The 19,337-nt window shown below is 40.2% G+C and overlaps 1 protein-coding gene across 1 annotated transcript in view; it reads left to right on the forward strand.

Moving 5' to 3' along the window:
* Positions 1-217: 217 nt before the first annotated feature.
* The window catches only part of tbc1d17 (TBC1 domain family, member 17), a 35,321-nt gene continuing 16,201 nt past the window's right edge, over positions 218-19,337 (forward strand). The window contains exons 1-9 of the mRNA XM_061905615.1: positions 218-342; positions 2,816-2,911; positions 2,972-3,049; positions 6,378-6,489; positions 6,554-6,737; positions 7,216-7,324; positions 7,411-7,584; positions 15,686-15,811; positions 15,890-15,993. Coding sequence (XP_061761599.1) covers positions 316-342; positions 2,816-2,911; positions 2,972-3,049; positions 6,378-6,489; positions 6,554-6,737; positions 7,216-7,324; positions 7,411-7,584; positions 15,686-15,811; positions 15,890-15,993 — 1,010 coding nt within the window. The 5' untranslated portion in view covers positions 218-315. The remainder of the gene's footprint in view (positions 343-2,815; positions 2,912-2,971; positions 3,050-6,377; positions 6,490-6,553; positions 6,738-7,215; positions 7,325-7,410; positions 7,585-15,685; positions 15,812-15,889; positions 15,994-19,337) is intronic.

The raw sequence follows: 19,337 nt of genomic DNA on the forward strand, positions 1-19,337 counted from the left end.
AAATGTAACGGAGTAAATGTAGCGTGTTACTATCCACCTCTGCGGGTAATGAGAAACTTACATTTATGAATATAAAACTTAGCCAATAGAATAATGAGGTTGCAAAGGTAGAATTCCTTTTAAATTTTTTGTTCATACAGTGTAAAACCAAAAATCAAATTTTTAAAGCAAAGCACACATTTTTTAAGCTCTCGTCTCAAGAATGGGCGTTCGGGACGATGACGTCACTTTGGGGCGGGCCTTATGGAAACAGGAAGTGTGACGTAACATTTGTTTGGGAAAACCAGCGTCGAGACTACCGACGCCAGTTGAAGAATGGAGCAAAACAATGACGATTACAAGGTATAAACCTAAGCTCATTTGATCGGTTTTCATGTTTTTGAACAGAAACAACCCACAAATCGTGCCCAAATGTTTGGGTACACGAGCAATGTGGCTTTGAGGTTGACGTGTTAGCTAGTCGTATTTGCTGTCAGTATAAATGGCGTTTAACCGTGCATAATTTACACAGGTTGACGACATAGCGTTAGTGGTTATTTTAATGTTGAAATATATCAAATAAACTCTCGTCGATACGACACCGTATGACCTGTCACACCTGCCCTGACGATCACATGACTTGAATGTGACAGACCGGTTGTGAAATGACACACTTATTATTGCGCTTTATCGCTGTGGAATTTGCAGACCAATCTGAATCTGTGGCTGTACACTGTTGTATAAAACTACCATTTGATAACAAGAAAAAGTTGCAATGTTAACCCTATTAACACAAAAGCTGTCATGTAGGCTTTTTTTCTTTAAAGCTGTTGTTGCTAAAAAATAATATTAATAATAATGATACATCAAAATCTATGTTGTTATGAATTATTGACCTATTCAAGTCTCTGTACTTCACATCAAATATTCCACTGTGAATTTTTTTGGAGAGGGATATTGCATATTTTGTGTGTTTGCCATATAAAAAACTGTTTTCTTTGACAAAAATGGCATAAAGCAAACATCCATCCTTTTTATTTTGTACTGCTTTTCCCTTTCAAGGTTGGAGGGGTAGCCTATCCCTCCCCCAAAAAAAAAACAATAATACAAACTTTATTTGACGAATAGATCTGAAGTCTATTTAGAACAGAGGTGTCAATGTCGTTTTCACTGAGGGCCACATCGCAGTTATGTTTTGGCCCCAGAGGGCCGCTTCCAGAAGTGAAAACCATTTTTTAATGCATTTTATTAATAGATTTTTTTTTTTACTAAAATGTAAGAAAAACATGATAAATTGCAATAATATGTCCTTATAATATAGTGTATATTACTGTAAATTGAAAAAGAGTACTGCTGTTTTTATCGTAAAAAAGGCAGCTCAGTTGCCAGAATTTTACTGTAAAATGTACTTTAGTTTTCGTACTGTAAATAAAAAAAACGTCAATTTTACAGTAACATTTTGGCACCTGAGCTGCCTGTTTGTTTGTTTTACCACAAATCAACAACTGTACATTTTTTGGTGTATTACTGTAAATGCCATGTTACAAGTACAGTTTTTTTCATTTAGAGAAAAATGCTGTAAAAAACACAATAAATTTCACAATTTTACCATGAAATCTATTGCTACTTTTACATTACACAATTTGATGGATAACTTGCTTTGAAATCATTGTTATTAGTATTTATTTCTATTTAAAAATGTTTTGAATGTTTGATCATATATTTTCGCATGATTCGACAATATTTAAGTTAACATAATTTTTAATTACGTGCAGTACTATATTTTGTTCTCCTAAAATAGAAAGAAAAATACATTTAGTAAGTAAAGTTACAGTACTTTATTGATACATATTATTTCCAGGCTATCAAGGACCAAATAAAATGACGTGGCGGGCCACTTCTGGCCCCCGGGGCCTTGAGTTTGACACCTGTGATCTAGAGACTTAAGTGTTGCTAGTAAAAAAAGAAAAAAATGTATGACTTATTTTTAACACCTTTCTGACTGGGGCCCTTTTGGATTAAAATAATTCTATATTACATTCACTATTAAAGGCTCCGATTACTTCATATCAAATATGTCACTTTTTAATGTTTTTTGGGGAAATATTACATATTTTTTATGTGTTTGCCTTAAAAAATTTAGTTTTTTGGACGAAAAGGACAATAAATTAAAAAAAATACATAAAAACTTTTAATCAACGGAGTGATTGGTAGTAATTAAGCGGAAGATGATGATGATGATGATGATGATGATGATGATGATGTGATTGGTAGTTGATATAGAGACTTAATTGTTGAGAGTAAAAAAAACAAAAATATATGACTTATTTTTAACACTTTTGGATCTCCAAGAATTTTAGTGGAATCTTTTTTTAAACTGTCTTTTCTCAAAAATAATAAAGAATTAAAATCAATGGAGTTATGAAATATTGACCTATTTAAGGCTCACATTAAATATTAAATTTCTGTAAAAAAATATTGGGTCGAAAATATTACATACCGGTATGTTGATTTCTTTGATAAAAAGGGCATTAAATATATATTTTTCTACTTTTATATTTAAGCGCTGAATAATAGTAATGAAAAAATATATAAAATAAACTTATTTTTAAACATGTTTTGACTGAGACCCCACGACCAAAGTTAAGGTGAGCCCTCAAAGGTAAAAAAAACAAACAAAAAAACGATATATTGTATTGGTTTTTAAAATGAAAAATATCAAAATGGCCCCTAGATGTTTACATTTTTTACTGCGTGGCTCTCGGAGGGAAATGTTTGGACACCCTTGCATTAGATATCATTCGATTGTGTCCTAACTGCTTTGATTGCTCCTCAGCTGATTTTCGAGAAGGAGGGAGTGTACCTGCACACCAATGCTAAAAAGAGTAACCAGGACACCAGCATCCCTGGGTTCATTCGCGTTGTCGAGAGGGTAAGCAAATGTTTTGATGCCAAGCAGTGTCTGATATGATGAATAATGCGCTCGTTTCAGGCCGGAGTGCCAGCTTTGGAATGGAGTCCACTAGAGGACGAAGGCCGCTCTGCTCCCGCTGTTCTCTACTCCAAAAAGGTAGGACATTTTATCAGTCTAAGGTTGGGGTCAGCTACCTGTGGCTCTTGAACATTTTAAAAAAATAATTGAAAATGGATGGGGGAAAATGTATTTTTTGTTTGTTTTACTATGTTTTTTGTTTGAGGACAAACATGACACAAATCTATCCAATTGTTTGAAAGTCCACTGTTTAAAGGGGAACATTATCACCAGACCTATGTAAGCGTCAATATATACCTTGATGGTGCAGAAAAAAGACCATATATTTTTTTAACTGATTTCCGAACTCTAAATGGGTGAATTTTGGCGAATTAAACGCCTTTCTGTTTATCGCTCTGGAGGCGATGACGTCAGAATGTGACCTCGCCGTGGTAATACAGCCGCCATTTTCATTTTCAACACATTGTAAACATTGGGTCTCAGCTCTGTTATTTTCCGTTTTTTCGATTATTTTTTGGAACCTTGGAGACATCATGCCTCGTCGGTGTGTTGTCGGAGGGTGTAACAACACTAACAGGGAGGGATTCAAGTTGCACCACTGGCCCGAAGATGCGAAAGTGTCTGCCGCCAGACCCCCATTGAATGTGCGGGAGTTTCTCCACATTTTACCGGCGACGACAGACATGGTACAGAGATGTATGGATAACCTGCAGATGCATTTGCAACGATAAAGTCAACGAAATCACAAAGGTGAGTTTTGTTGATGTTGACTTATGTGCTAAACAGACATATTTGGTCGCGGCGTGACTGCCAGCTAATCGATGCTAACATGCTACGCTAATCGACGCTAACATGCTATTTACCGACGGTGCTAAAGCAGACATGGCACAGAGATGTATGGATAAACTGCAGATGCATTTGCAACGATAAAGTCAACGAAATCACAAAGGTGAGTTTTGTTGATGTTGACTGCCAGCTAATCGATGCTAACATGCTATGCTAATCGATGCTAACATGCTATTTATTTACCGGCGGTGTTAAAGCAGACATGGCACAGAGATGTATGGATAACCTGCAGATGCATTTGCAACTATATTACGTTTCCTTCCACCCACATTTAATGCGAAAAAAACACTTACCAATCCTGATCATTTGGTCCGCACATTTTTACCGGCGATGCTAACGCAGCTATTCAGCCATGCTATGGCTATGAATAGCGTCAATAGATATTCTCTCAATAGCTTCAGTTTCTTCTTCAATACTTTCATACTCCAACCATCCGTTTCAATACATGCGTAATCTGTTGAATCGCTTAAGACGCTGAAATCCGAGTCTGAATCCGAGCTAATGTCGCTATATCTTGCTGTGGTATTCGCCATTGTTTGTTCACATTGGAAATTGATAGTCGCATCGCAAATAGCGAAAATCAAGCACTTTAAAGCTTTTTTTAGGGATATTCCGAGACCGGTAAAGTTTAGAAAAAAACTTCAAAAAATACAACAAGCCACTGGGAACTGATTTTTATTTTTTTAACCCTTTTGAAATTGTGATAATGTTCCCCTTTAATATGTTTGTGTGTTTGCTTCACTGGCGAGAGTATTTGGTGAACATTGTTTTGTCCTACTAATTTCGGCAGTCCTTGAACTCACCATAGTGTGGACTGTGCCGCAACAGTTTGTTTGCATGGAAAATCGTCAACTCCTTCTTTGTCTCATTTTGTCCACCAAAAGTTTTATGCTGTACGCTTTGTTGGTGTTATTGACTTGTTAGAGTGCTAATCCGGTTTATTTGGTACAACAAACTGATGGGTGAGGACAAGTTGCTAAAATGTTTTGCAAATAACAGGATGTGGGCAGAGCATGCCGCAAACTTAGATCTGGTGGTTCATCACAAAGCAAAAAACGATTATAACCTGTTCACAAGTTCCAATCTTGATCCTAATTGCTGCAAATGAGGATGACAGTCGAAAGTGGCTTTATTTTATTTTATTTTACTTTATTTTATTTTATTTTATTACTGTTTTTTCTTCTATATGTTCAGACGTCTTTTTGAGGCCCTTCACATGCACAAAAAGTCCCCATATTTTGCAAGCGCATCAGGTATGCCAAATAATTTTATATTTTGTGGTCCCAAAAATGTCAAAATTGGCTCTCTAGCACCTCCTTGGGAAAAAAAAAAAAAAAATTGCCACTCCTACCAGTTTATCTTACCGACACGAAAACTGCAGGAGATGTCTATCATGATGGTAGTTCTTTGGCGAAAGTGTTGCATAGATTGTTTTATTGATCATCGTCAAGGCGCTTTCTGACAGTCGCTTCAGGATGCGCCGTTTTGTGGGCGTTCTTGTTTACTTAGGTCACCTTTGGCAGCGTCTTTTCTCCGTCATCTTTGTTGTAGCGCTGTAGCGTTCAAGGACGGTAGTGGAAAAAGTCTCAAAAGATGGAACTAACTGTTTTAATGACATTCAGACTTAACTTAAAACAACAACGGATTAGCATCTCCTCATCCGTGGCTCACTAGTGCAATAACGACACCGAAAATGTGTCCTGTGAAAAACCGTCCAACCGGAACTCTCTAATAACTAAAGTTCCATGGGTGAATAATGTAAACTCACTACACCGTTATGTTTGAGTGCTTTAATGGCAAGTTTACTGACAGATATAAGTTAGAATTTTACACGACTTTACATTAGAAATGGCAACAGCAGAGGATGAATGTCCCATAACAAGAAGAAAAAAAGAAGAAGCTTATCGACGACGGGGTCGACACGGACTTAAAGGCAGACGCGTACAAATATTCAGGACTTGTGCAGATCCCAAATACAGATCAGCAGGTACCAGAAAGCAAGAAAAGTTGCTTTTGCATAATATTGAGGAACAAAACGGTAGATAATATATCTTACCTTATACACGCTCCATAATAATACCCGTATGTTTAATGCGCCAACAATCCGTCAAGCGGTGCAGCTTCTTAGCTTACCAGAGTCATATTGAAACATTTTAATAGATTTTTGAGCGCCGTGTGTAATGTTCTATACTTTCAATGGAACATATACAATGTTGGTGTTGTTTACTTGAGTCATATCGCAGTCTACACGTATGTGTGACTGCCATCTACTGGTCACACCTATCATTTCACCATGTACCACATAAAATAGCTTCGAGGTTGGTAAGCACAACCAAAATTATTCCGTACATTAGGCGCACCGGGTTACAAAGTGCACTGTCGAATTTTGAGAAAATTAAAGGATTTTAAGTGCGCCTTATAGTCTGAAAAATACGGTAATGGTTTAATTAATCCTGACTATAAAAATAATCATGGTTATTGTTTTTACCAGAATGGTCCAGCCCTAATTAATCTGTCATGAATAAAGGACAGTGATTGTAAACACTTTCTTATTAATCAGGATGGAGAAGGGGGAGAGGAGGATACAAACTTTGACCCCGGCTACGAGCCGGACTGGGCCATCATCAGCACTGTGAAGAAAGACAGAGAACATGTCCCCGTCAGAGAGACAGGTGCAGATGATACATTCTTTTCATGTTATAAACAAAGAGATGATGATGTCGTCTTCTCTTGCAGGTCAGTGGTCCTTCTCCTTGCCTCTGTCAGAGCTCTACTCTCTAAGGAGGGCCCGCTTCTCCCTGGGTCGGAACTTCCTGGTGTTGACCAGCAGAGGGGGTCACCCGCTGCCTCCCTTGCACTTCCACAGGGGAGGAAGCAGGGAGCTGCTGCGTGCCCTCAGCCGCTACATCGTCTTGGACCAGTAAGCATCACCCCCACGTAGGGTTGGGATGGGTTGTCAAGAAAAATCCCAGCCGGTCGGTTGGCCTCACAAGCGTGTGGTTCAGATTTTTAAAATCATTTTGGACCGTGAGCACAGACAACCCTAGGGTCAGGACTGACGTGTCCCACTCAGATACTGATCCCGCACACACACACACACACACACACACACACACACACACACACACACACACACACACACACACACACACACACACACACACACACACACACACACACACCACACACTCAAACACACACACTTTTCCTACATACAGACAAAAACATTTCCAGCAAATGAAGATTATGGTTCCTTTATTGAGGTTAATTGACACGCAGAATCCAACGTTTGTATGCTACGACACAATTTTTATTGATAACGATTACGTATCCATGGCAATGTTTATTGATATCGTTTTATTGCCCAGCCCGAACGTGGACTTTGTCGTTATCACCAGGTCTCCAGTTGATGGGCGTCTCTTCCTGGCTTACCCTCAAGACCCCAACGCTCTCTCTCAGTCCTTTGATAAGCTGCATCTCTTTGACGACGGCTCAGATCTTGTATCGGTGAGTTATTTGTTCAGCCTTAAACCCCCCTCACCTCCACAAGAAAACACGCCAATAATCCTGCTCTTGTGAACATTCACCACCAGAGATTCATCCAGGACCCCTATGCAACCACGTTTGGCGGATTCTCCAAAGTCACAAACTTCTTCAAGGTGGCTCTAAAGCCTCCTGAATCCTCCATACATCATCAACGTGATGCTCAGAATTCAAGTATGGCCCCCCTGTTTGATGAGGAGCCTGGCTTTGAGCTCATCACCTGTGTAAGAAAGCATCATACACTACACCATATGGATATATATATATATATACATATATACATATATATATATATATATATATATATATATATATATATATATATATATATATTAGGGCTGGGCAACGATTAAAAATGTAAATCGAAGTTAATCGCACTATTTCTCCCATTAATCGCGATTAACTGCATTGTATACGCAAAGCCCAATAATGAATTCAAAAGTAGTGTGTAGTGCACCTTTATTGGAATATTCTCTCACATGAACAAAAGCGCCAAAACATTTGTTGTGCAAACACAATTTAAATCAGTCCTTGTTAAACAGTAGCAGTTAAATAGCATATTTTATGAAAATCAACTCAAAAAATGTAAATACAAACATTTAAGCTTATTGCCACTGCCAGGGTTTTTAAGTTATCCTGTTTGTTATGGAAAATAAATATAATCTACATACAAATCTCTGAGCCACAATCATAAGATCTGAACAGGCAATTTCTGAGGTAACAGCAGAAACATTTTTTTATCAGGGATCTTATGATTGAAAAACCTATATTATAGGTAGTGGGCTGTTTTAGGGAATTTTTTATCAAATTATCCGTAGTAGCAATATTAATAATGTGTTTATTCTGCGTAGTGCACTTAAAATAATTATGACCATATCTAGGAATTGATATGATGGGAATTTTCCGTTTCTTTGCTTGGTGCTTTGATAAACTGAACGCATATACATGGTACTATATTGTGATGTTATGGTATATGCTACTATATTGTGATGTTATGAGCCAGGGAAAAAAAGAACTACCCTACCCAGCATGCAACAGGAGTGACGAGCATGCGCGGTAGCCCGGTATAGGTTGTGTCGCCATGACGGCATCTTGTATGTTGTGATATGCACGCTCTGAAAGTAAACGTTAAGAACTCAGCCAACACTCCTCGTCTGCATTATTTATAAATAGACAGACAACACATATACTCCGCTGCTTCACAAGCCGCTGGATGTTGCCGGCAAATTATTCCCATGCTAGCTAGCCGGTCCAGCAAGCACGCGTCATTCAGTCCAAAACGGCCCGATCTATCCACATTCAGAATTGTCTGGCGGTCGTAAGTGATCCCGGAGTGACCACGCTGTAAGCCAGCCATGAAATTTGCAGAATTGTCCGGTATTTTTGCCAAATGTTCCATCTTTACCAAGAGATCCTCGACGCCGAAGCCCATCTGGGCGACGCCATCTTGTTAAGAAAAGGCGTTAACAAAATAAAAGCATGTAAACAACATACGCAAATGGCGATAAAATAATTGTCGGCGTTAATAGATTGATGAGTTAACTCGTAATTAACGCATTAATTTGCCCACCCCTAATAAATATACATATATATATATATATTAGGGCAGGGCAACGATTAAAAATTTTAATTGAAGTTAATCGCACTATTTCTCTGATTAATCGCGATTAACTGCATTGTATATGCAAAGCCCAATAATGAATTCAAAAGTAGTGTGTAGTGCACCTTTATTGGAATATTCCCCCACATGAACAAAAGCGCCAAAACATTTGTTGTGCAAACACAATTTAAATCAGTCCTTGTTAAACAGTAGCAGTCAAATAGCATATTTTATGAAAATCAACTCAAAAAATTTAAATACAAACATTTAAGCTTATTACTACCACTGCCAGGGTATTTAAGTTATCCTGTTTGTTATGGAAAATAAATATAATCTACATACAAATCTCTGAGCCACAATCATAACATCTGAACAGGCAACTTCTGAGGTAACAGCAGAAACATTTTTTTTATCAGGGATCTTATGTTTAAAAAACTTATATTATAGGTAGTAGGCTGTTTTAGGGAATTTTTGATCAAATTATCCGTAGTAGCAATATTAATAATGTTGTGTTTATTCTGCGTAGTGCACTTAAAAAAGCCAGCCATGAAATTTGCAGAATTGTCCGGTATTTTTGCCAAATGTTCCATCTTTACCAAGAGATCCTCAATGCCGAAGCCCGTCCGGGCGACGCCATCTTGTTAAGAAAAGGCGTTAACAAAATAAAAGCATGTAAACAACATACGCAAATGTGCGATAAAATAATTGTCGGCGTTAATAGATTGATGAGTTAACTCATAATTAACGCATTAATTTGCCCACCCCTAATATATATATAAATATATATATATGTATCTCGGTTTAGAGGTCACGGTTCAGTTAATTTTTGGTACAGTAAGAAAACAACCAAATATACATTTTTTGGTTATTTATTTACCAAATTTGTAAACAATGGCTTTATCCTTTTAACATTGGGAACACTATAATAATTCTGCCCACGTTAATCCACATTAAACTGCCTCAAGTTTTTGCTTTGATTAAATAAAATGACAAAACCTTTCTTCTACATATAAAAAGTGCAACATTAAACTGTTTCAAGTCAAGTCATCATGCTTAATTTATTACAGCATTTGGGAAGCCTGTAGTTGACTTTTATTATGTAAATGTAATTTTTTGTCAACATGTGATAGCAGGCACCCTGCCATTCAAAACTAGGCTGCTACATTACTGATTAATGTAACTATAGCTGAAAAATAGTACAACTGCAATAGGAGAGACTACTCATTCTTGATATCTAAGGAGTTCATGTTAGTTCATGTGAAATAACAGACAGACAGGGCTTTGCTGCCCCTAACACACACACACACAAGCACACGTGCACACAAACGCACGTACGCACACACACACAGCAATCAATCAATCATCCATCCATCCATCCATTTTCTACCGCTTATTCCCTTTCGGGGTCGCGGGGGGCGCTGGCGCCTATCTCAGCTACAATCGGGCGGAAGGCGGGGTACACCCTGGACAAGTCGCCACCTCATCGCAGGGCCAACACAGATAGACAGACAACACTCACACTCACATTCACACACTAGGGCCAATTTAGTGTTGCCAATCAACCTATCCCCAGGTGCATGTCTTTGGAGGTGGGAGGAAGCCGGAGTACCCGGAGGGAACCCACGCATTCACGGGGAGAACATGCAAACTCCACACAGAAAAATCCCGAGCCTGGATTTGAACCCAGGACAGCAGGACCTTCGTATTGTGAGGCAGACGCACTAACCCCTCTTCCACCGTGAAGCCCAATCAATCAATCAATCAATGTTTATTTATACAGCCCCAAATCACAAATGTCTCAAAGGACTGCACAAATCATTACGACTACAACATCCTCGGAAGAACCCACAAAAGGGCAAGGAAAACTCACACCCAGTGGGCAGGGAGAATTCACATCCAGTGGGACGCCAGTGACAATGCTGACTATGAGAAACCTTGGAGAGGACCTCAGATGTGGGCAACCCCCCCCTCTAACGTAATGCTAAAAGATAATTAGCCTTCACATCACCTCAAGCCAGAACTGTGAGCAAGCTGAGCTGCAGATTTAGTTTCTAGAAGGTCAACGGGCTCATAGTGATGTTTGTAATAGTTGTGACTGGAAAGTGTTTTTTATAATTTGGGGAGGGTACGATGTCCGCTGCTAAACGCACATATCTGCTTCGACAACAAAGCATTTACAACATGCGTTCGGAATACGCACTGCTGATTGGCTGTTAAATCGCTCTGAATACGCACTGCTGATTGGTTTGTATGTAACCAATCAGATGGTTGTCTGGGCGGGACAATGCTAGATGCTCACTGCTCAAACAGAGGCAGAAAGCAGAGCAGCTTGTTAAAACTTTAGTTTACAAACTCGTTCGACACACCCTCGTACGGAACCGAAACCCCCGTACCGAAACGGTTCAATACAAATACACGTACTGTTACACCCCTAATATATATATATATATATATAGGGACGGCGTGGCGCAGTGTGAGAGTGGCCGTGCGCAACCCGAGGGTCACTGGTTCAAATCCCACCTAGAACCAACCTCGTCACGTCCGTTGTGTCCTGAGCAAGACACTTCACCCTTGCTCCTGATGGGTGCTGGTTGGCGCCTTGCATGGCAGCTCCCTCCATCAAGTGTGTGAATGTGTGTGTGAATGGGTAAATGTGGAAGTAGTGTCAAAGCGCTTTGAGTACCTTGAAGGTAGAAAAGCGCTATACAAGTACAACCCATTTATCATTTATATATATATATATACATATATATATATATATGTATATATATATGTATATGTGTGTGTGTATACACATTAACATATTTAAGTATAAATATATGTGTGTATATATATATATATACGCATGTACATATATATAAATAAATAAATAAATGATAAATGGGTTGTACTTGTATAGCGCTTTTCTACCTTCAAGGTACTCAAAGCGCTTTGACACTACTTCCACATTTACCCATTCACACACACATTCACACACTGATGGAGGGAGCTGCCATGCAAGGCGCTCCCCAGCACCCATCAGGAGCAAGGGCGAAGTGTCTTGCTCAGGACACAACGGACGTGACGAAGTTGGTTCTAGGTGGGATTTGAACCAGTGACCCTCGGGTTGCGCACGGCCATTCTCCCACTGCGCCACGCCGTCCCGTATGGATGTGTGTATATATATATAAATATATATATATATATATATATATATATATATATATATATATATATATATATATATATATATATATATGTATATGTATATATGTATATATATATATATATATATATATATATGTATATGTATATATGTATATATATATATACATATATATATATATATATATATATATATATATATATACATATATATATATACAGTACATTATTAGGGGTTTGGGGGAAAAATCGATTCGAGTTCGAATCACGATTCCCACGTGCGATTCAGAATCAAATTTTTTTTAAATCAAGTTTTTTATTTTTTTATTTTTTTTTATTTTTATTTTTTTTATTAATCAATCCAACAAAACAATACCCAGCAATACCATAACAATTGTTTGGTACTTGATGCTGTATACTTCCGCACTCCATCCAGCTGTATAATCACTCGCCATACACCAATCGATAATATCTGTCTACAAACCCCGTTTCCATATGAGTTGGGAAATTGTGTTAGATGTAAATATAAACGGAATACATCCATCCATCCATTTTCTACCGCTTATTCCCTTTTGGGGTCGCGGGGGGTGCTGGCGCCACAATGATTTGCAAATCATTTTCAACCCATATTCAGTTGAATATGCTACAAAGACAACATATTTGATGTTCAAACTGATAACCATTTTTTTTTGTGCAAATAATCATTAACTTTCGAATTTGATGCCAGCAACACGTGACAAAGACGTTGGGAAAGGTAGCAATAAATACTGATAAATTTGAGGAATGCTCATCAAACACTTATTTGGAACATCCCACAGGTGTGGTGGCTCATTGGGAACAGGTGGGTGCCATGATTGGGTATTAAAACAGCTTCCCAAAAATGCTCAGTCTTTTACAAGAAAGGATGGGGCGAGGGTCACACCTTTGTCCACAGCTGCGTGAGCAAATAGTCAAACAATTTAAGAACAACGTTTCTCAAAGTGCAATTGCAAGAAATTTAGGGATTTCAACATCTACGGTCCATAATATCATAAAGACGTTCAGAGAATCTGGAGAAATCACTCAAGTTAGCGGTATGGCCGAAAACCAAAATTGAATGACCATGACCTTCGATCCCTCAGACGGCACTGTATCAAAAACCGACATCAATCTCTAAAGGATATCACCACATGGGCTCAGGAACACTTCAGAAAACCACTGTCACTAAATACAGTTTGTCGCTACATCTGTAAGTGCAAGTTAAAGCTCTACTATGCAAAGCGAAAGCATTTTTATCAACAACATCCAGAAACGCCGCCGGCTTCTCTGGGCCCAAGATCATCTAAGATGGACTGATGCAAAGCGGAAAAGTGTTCTGTGGTCTGACGAGTCCACATTTCAAATAGTTTTTGGAAATATTCGATATCGTGTCATCCGGACCAAAGGGGAAGCAAACCATCCACTGTCATCGACGCAAAGTTGAAAAGCCAGCATCTGTGATGGTATGGGGGTGCATTAGTACCCAAGGCATGGGTAACTTACACATCTGTGAAGGCATCATTAATGCTGAAAGGTACATACAGGTTTTGGAACAACATATGCTGCCGTCTAAGCACCGTCTTTTTCATGGACGCTGCTGCTTATTTCAGCCAGATAATGCCACGCCACATTTAGCACGTGTTACAACAGCGTGGCTTTGTAAAAACAAAGTGCGGGTACTTTCCTGGCCCGCCTGCAGTCCAGACCTGTATCCCATCGAAAATGTGTGGCGCATTATGAAGCGTAAAATACGACAGCGGAGACCCCGGGCTGTTGAACGACTGAAACTCTACATAAAACAAGAATGGAAAAGAATTCCACTTTCAAAGCTTCAACAATTAGTTTCTTCAGTTCCCAAACGTTTATTGAGTGTTTTTAAAAGAAAAAGTGATGTAACACAGTGGTGAACATGCCCTTTCCCAACTACTTTGGCAGGTGTTGCAGCCATGAAAGTCTAAGTTAATTATTAATTGCAAAAAAAAATAAACTTTATGAGTTTGAACATCAAATATCTTGTTTTTGTAGTGCATTCAATTGAATATGGGTTGAAAAGGATTTGTAAATCCTTGTATTCCGTTTTTACTTACATCTAACACAATTTCCCAACTCATATGGAAACGGGGTTTGTATTACCTGACACCTTCTGTTAGCTATTCCTCTTTGTTACATGGGACCCCATTTTGAAAATTCCTAGCATCAACACTGCTGTCAACAGAGGAGAAAAAATGCTGTTTTAAATAAATATATTGTTTATAAAGCAAGTTCAAGTATCATTGGCAAGTCTTGGTGTGCTGCCAGCCTTGGCACACATATATGTGTCCTCTTTTTGGGATTTCAGAATATGGTCAGCCTATATTTTGGTATTTTGCTGATTTCCCTAATTCAGCATATACTTGGCAACTTTTAGACTGCTAGCTTTTTGAGCTAATTTTGTGACAAGCGGTAGAAAAATGGATGGATGGATGGGTTTTTGTTACTTATCTTGCCTGGGTACTAACTGTTAGCATTTCAGTTCAGCTTTGGCTCTTAAGCATTCACACATTTTTACAGAAATGTCATTTTCTAGTTTTGAAAAAATAATTTATACGCATTCTATTAGTTTTGAAGGTGAAAACTACCAAAATGTATTTGATTTGAAGTAAGTGAAGCCTTAAATAAGTCAATAATTCATAACACCGTTGATTTTAATTAATTATTTTTTTTTTAACAATAACAGTTTATAAAATAAAACAAATCCTGCTAAAATTATTGGGGACCCAAAAGGGCCCTACTAATAAAAGTGTTAAAAAAAGCTTATACATTTTTTAAAGTTTTTATTATTTTTTTTTAGTGTTTTTTCTTTCATTTGTTGGTTTTATGCCCTTTTTGTCAAAGAAAACTGTGTTTTTTCATGTGGCAAACACACAAAATATGCAATAATTTCCCCCAAATTTATTTCAAAGTGGAATATTTGATGTGAAGTAATTGCAACCTTGAATATTTCAATAATTCAACAAACATTGATTTTGACAGTTTTAAAGAAAAAAACGGCATACATGGCAGCTTTGTGTTATTAGTCATTCTCTTATTATACTGTTTGTTTTTTTTACCATTATATTTTTATTCATATTGTTGTTTTTTATTTTTGTTCTTATTGTTATATTTTCTATTTTATTTCCATTTACACCCCTATTATGTATTTTTCCCTTTAAAATTTGATCTCAATTCTGTACACTGTTGCTGGAATTAAAATTTTCCTGAGGGAACTCTCCTGAAGGAATCAGTAATTATCTATCTATCTATCTATCTATCCATCTATCTATCTATCTATCTATCTATCTATCTATCTATCTATCTATCTATCTATCTATCTATCTATCTATCTATCTATCTATCTATCTATCTATCTATCTATCTATCTATTTCAACTTTTTATCATTCATTACACGTGTTTTGCTCTTTTATCCCACTAATTTTGTTATTTATTTTTATGTGTCTAAATATGTCTGTTTAATGTGTTTAAAAATTAGCTCCGGGTCGCACTTTATATATTTATATATATTTATTGGATGCCTTCGCTCTAGGGGGTGGAGCTTGGCCCCAGGCCAGTTGTAAGCCGAGGACCACCGCTCGACAAATGGGAGGAGTTTCTGGACTCCGAGGGTCGCGTGAAGAACCCGGAGAGAATCAAAGATCTTGTCTTCCGAGGGGTGAGACACAAGGACTGTCACGTGGATAACATTTTTGGATGGTTTGTGCTAACATGGCGCCCGCTGAAATGTTTGCAGGGGATCAAAGCATCGCTACGGAAGGAGGTGTGGAAGTTTCTGCTGGGTTTTTATCCGTGGAGCAGCACCTTCAAAGAGCGGGAGGACATTTTACGTGTCAAAACGTAAGTGTTTTTTATCCATCAATCCGCACATAACCACCCTGCTTCATCATCATTTCTTACCTTTGCCATCAAAGTAATGCACATTTTTCTAATGCTGTGCAGATGTCTTTTGCCACATTACACTTTGCTTTTCTTAAAATCATATTCACATATTTTAGGCCTAAATTAAGCATATTTAACGATAAACATGGTTAACCTCTTAAGGCCCAAGGTGTTTTTTTTTGTTTTATTCCTTTTTTTTATTTGAGCTTATTGGAACCTAATTAGATAGATAGATAGATAGTACTTTATTTATTCCGTCAGAAGAGTTCCATCCATCCATCCATCCATCATCTTCCGCTTATCCGAGGTCGGGTCGCGGGGGCAGCAGCCTAAGCAGGGAAGCCCAGACTTCCCTATCTCCAGCCACTTCGTCTAGCTCTTCCCGGGGGATCCCGAGGCGTTCCCAGGCCAGCCGGGAGACATACTCTTTCCAACGTGTCCTGGGTCTTCCCCGTGGCCTCCTACCAGCTGGACGTGCCCTAAACACATCCATAGGGAGGCGTTCGGGTGGCATCCTGACCAGATGCCCGAACCACCTCATCTGGCTCCTCTCGATGTGGAGGAGCAGCGGCTTTACGTTGAGCTCCTCCCGGATGGCAGAGCTTCTCACCCTATCTCTAAGGGAGAGCCCCGCCACCCGGCGGAGGAAACTCATTTCGGCCGCTTGTACCCGTGATCTTATCCTTTCGGTCATGACCCAAAGCTCATGACCATAGGTGAGGATGGGAACGTAGATCGACCGGTAAATTGAGAGCTTTGCCTTCCGGCTCAGCTCCTTCTTCACCACAACGGATCGATACAACGTCCGCATTACTGAAGACGCCGCACCGATCCGCCTGTCGATCTCACGATCCACTCTTCCCCCACTCGTGAACAAGACTCCTAGGTACTTGAACTCCTCCACTTGGGGCAGGGTCTCCTCCCCAACCCGGAGATGGCACTCCACCCTTTTCCGGGCGAGAACCATGGACTCGGACTTGGAGGTGCTGATTCTCATTCCGGTCGCTTCACACTCGGCTGCGAACCGATCCAGTGAGAGCTGAAGATCCCGGCCAGATGAAGCCATCAGGACTACATCATCTGCAAAAAGCAGAGACCTAATCCCGTGGCCACCAAACCGGAACCCCTCAACGCCTTGGCTGCGCCTAGAAATTCTGTCCATAAAAGTTATGAACAGAATCGGTGACAAAGGACAGCCTTGGCGGAGTCCAACCTTCACTGGAAACGTGTCCGACTTACTGCCAGCAATGCGGACCAAGCTCTGACACTGATCATACAGGGAGCGGACTGCCACAATAAGACATTCCGATACCCCATACTCTCTGAGCACTCCCCACAGGACTTCCCGAGGGACACGGTCGAATGCCTTCTCCAAGTCCACAAAGCACATGTAGACTGGTTGGGCAAACTCCCATGCACCCTCAAGAACCCTGCCGAGAGTATAGAGCTGGTCCACAGTTCCACGACCAGGACGAAAACCACACTGTTCCTCCTGAATCCGAGGTTCGACTATCCGGCGAAGCCTCCTCTCCAGTACACCTGAATAAACCTTACCGGGAAGGCTGAGGAGTGTGATCCCACGATAGTTGGAACACACCCTCCGGTCCCCCTTCTTAAAGAGAGGGACCACCACCCCGGTCTGCCAATCCAGAGGTACCGCCCCCGATGTCCACGCGATGCTGCAGAGTCTTGTCAACCAAGACAGCCCCACAGCATCCAGAGCCTTAAGGAACTCCGGGCGGATCTCATCCACCCCCGGGGCCTTGCCGCCGAGGAGCTTTTTAACTACCTCAGCGACCTCAGCCCCAGAAATAGGAGAGTCCACTACAGATTCCCCAGGCACCGCTTCCTCAAAGAAAGACGTGTTGGTGGGATTGAGGAGGTCTTCGAAGTATTCCCTCCACCGATCCACAACATCCGCAGTCGAAGTCAGCAGAACACCATCCGCACCATACACGGTGTTGATAGTGCACTGCTTCCCCTTCCTGAGGCGCCGTATGGTGGTCCAGAATCGCTTCGAAGCCGTCCGGAAGTCGTTTTCCATGGCTTCCCCCGAACTCTTCCCATGTCCGAGTTCCTTCAGGAAAATTACAATTTTCAGCACAATCCCATTCAAGATCAGACAAACATTACAGGGAGACAGAACAGGATCGCTGACGGGTCTGCCGGCTTCCAGCGCCCCTTACAAAAAAGATGACATACAGGTAAACAAGGAGGGTGGGGAGAAAAAAAATAGAAGAATAAAATAAAATTAAAAAATCGGTCTTAGCCTAGGCCCTGGAGTGGGGGTGCAGACTGAGGCCAAGGGGGGGAAAAAAACAACAACAACTCATAGCCATAGTACACATCCCTCTTCCATGTGTGTAAGAGGGAAACGTCAAACATCAAAGAACACAGAGGACATTAAAGACATTAAAGCAGCAGATACAACCAGACACTTCTACATACTAGCTATGAATAAAAAGTAAAATAAACATATCCACTGTGGTGGCCTCTGCGGTGTTCCACGCCATCGTCCGCTGGGGTGGAGGGAGCATGGCCAGAGACAGAAGCAGATCCAACAAAGCAACCAAGACAGCCGACTCCACTCTCGGCCAGTGTCCAGTCCGCATGGATGAGCGAGGATACGTCCAAGGTGACTGAGGTGTCCGACACCTGCTCACCCAGTCAAGACACCGCGAAGCCTCTCCGTCCCAGCGCCCAGTGCTAGCTCCACAGCCCTGTCCCCTCATCCGCATCTCCTCCAGTGCTAGCTCCACAGCCCTGTCCCCTCATCCGCATCTCCTCCAGTGCTAGCTCCACAGCCCTGTCCCCTCATCCGCATCCCCTCCAGTACATCCAAACAGACTCTGGTGTAGCAGAGACCCTGCAGCTGGTCTCCATGGCCAAAAGGCTCCCGGGAGGCAGATCCAGAAATCCACAAAAAAAGCACCACAGAGGTCACGAAAGTGCCACCCCTTGTCACACAGTCCCAAAGGGTCCCGGACCAAAATGCAAAAAAATATAATACCACATGAAAACAAGAGGAAAACACAAAAGGATGACACAAGAGCACAGAGCTCCTGCCTACAGCAGCCACTACAGCAGCGCCATCTTGGAAAAAAAAAAAATTAGAATAAAAACTTAAAATAATCTTTTGATATGATGTACTTAGTTCATAAGTACTTATGTACTTAGTTCATAAGTACACAAACGTGTAATTAATGTGTAGTGAAGTGCTAATTTTTATTTTTACACTTTTTTTTCCAAATTCTATTGTATGTTGTACTCTTCTGACACCACCAGATGGCAGTATAAGTGTC

Source organism: Nerophis ophidion, linkage group LG07 (genome assembly GCF_033978795.1).
Source record: "Nerophis ophidion isolate RoL-2023_Sa linkage group LG07, RoL_Noph_v1.0, whole genome shotgun sequence".
Taxonomy (NCBI): Eukaryota; Metazoa; Chordata; class Actinopteri; order Syngnathiformes; family Syngnathidae; genus Nerophis; species Nerophis ophidion.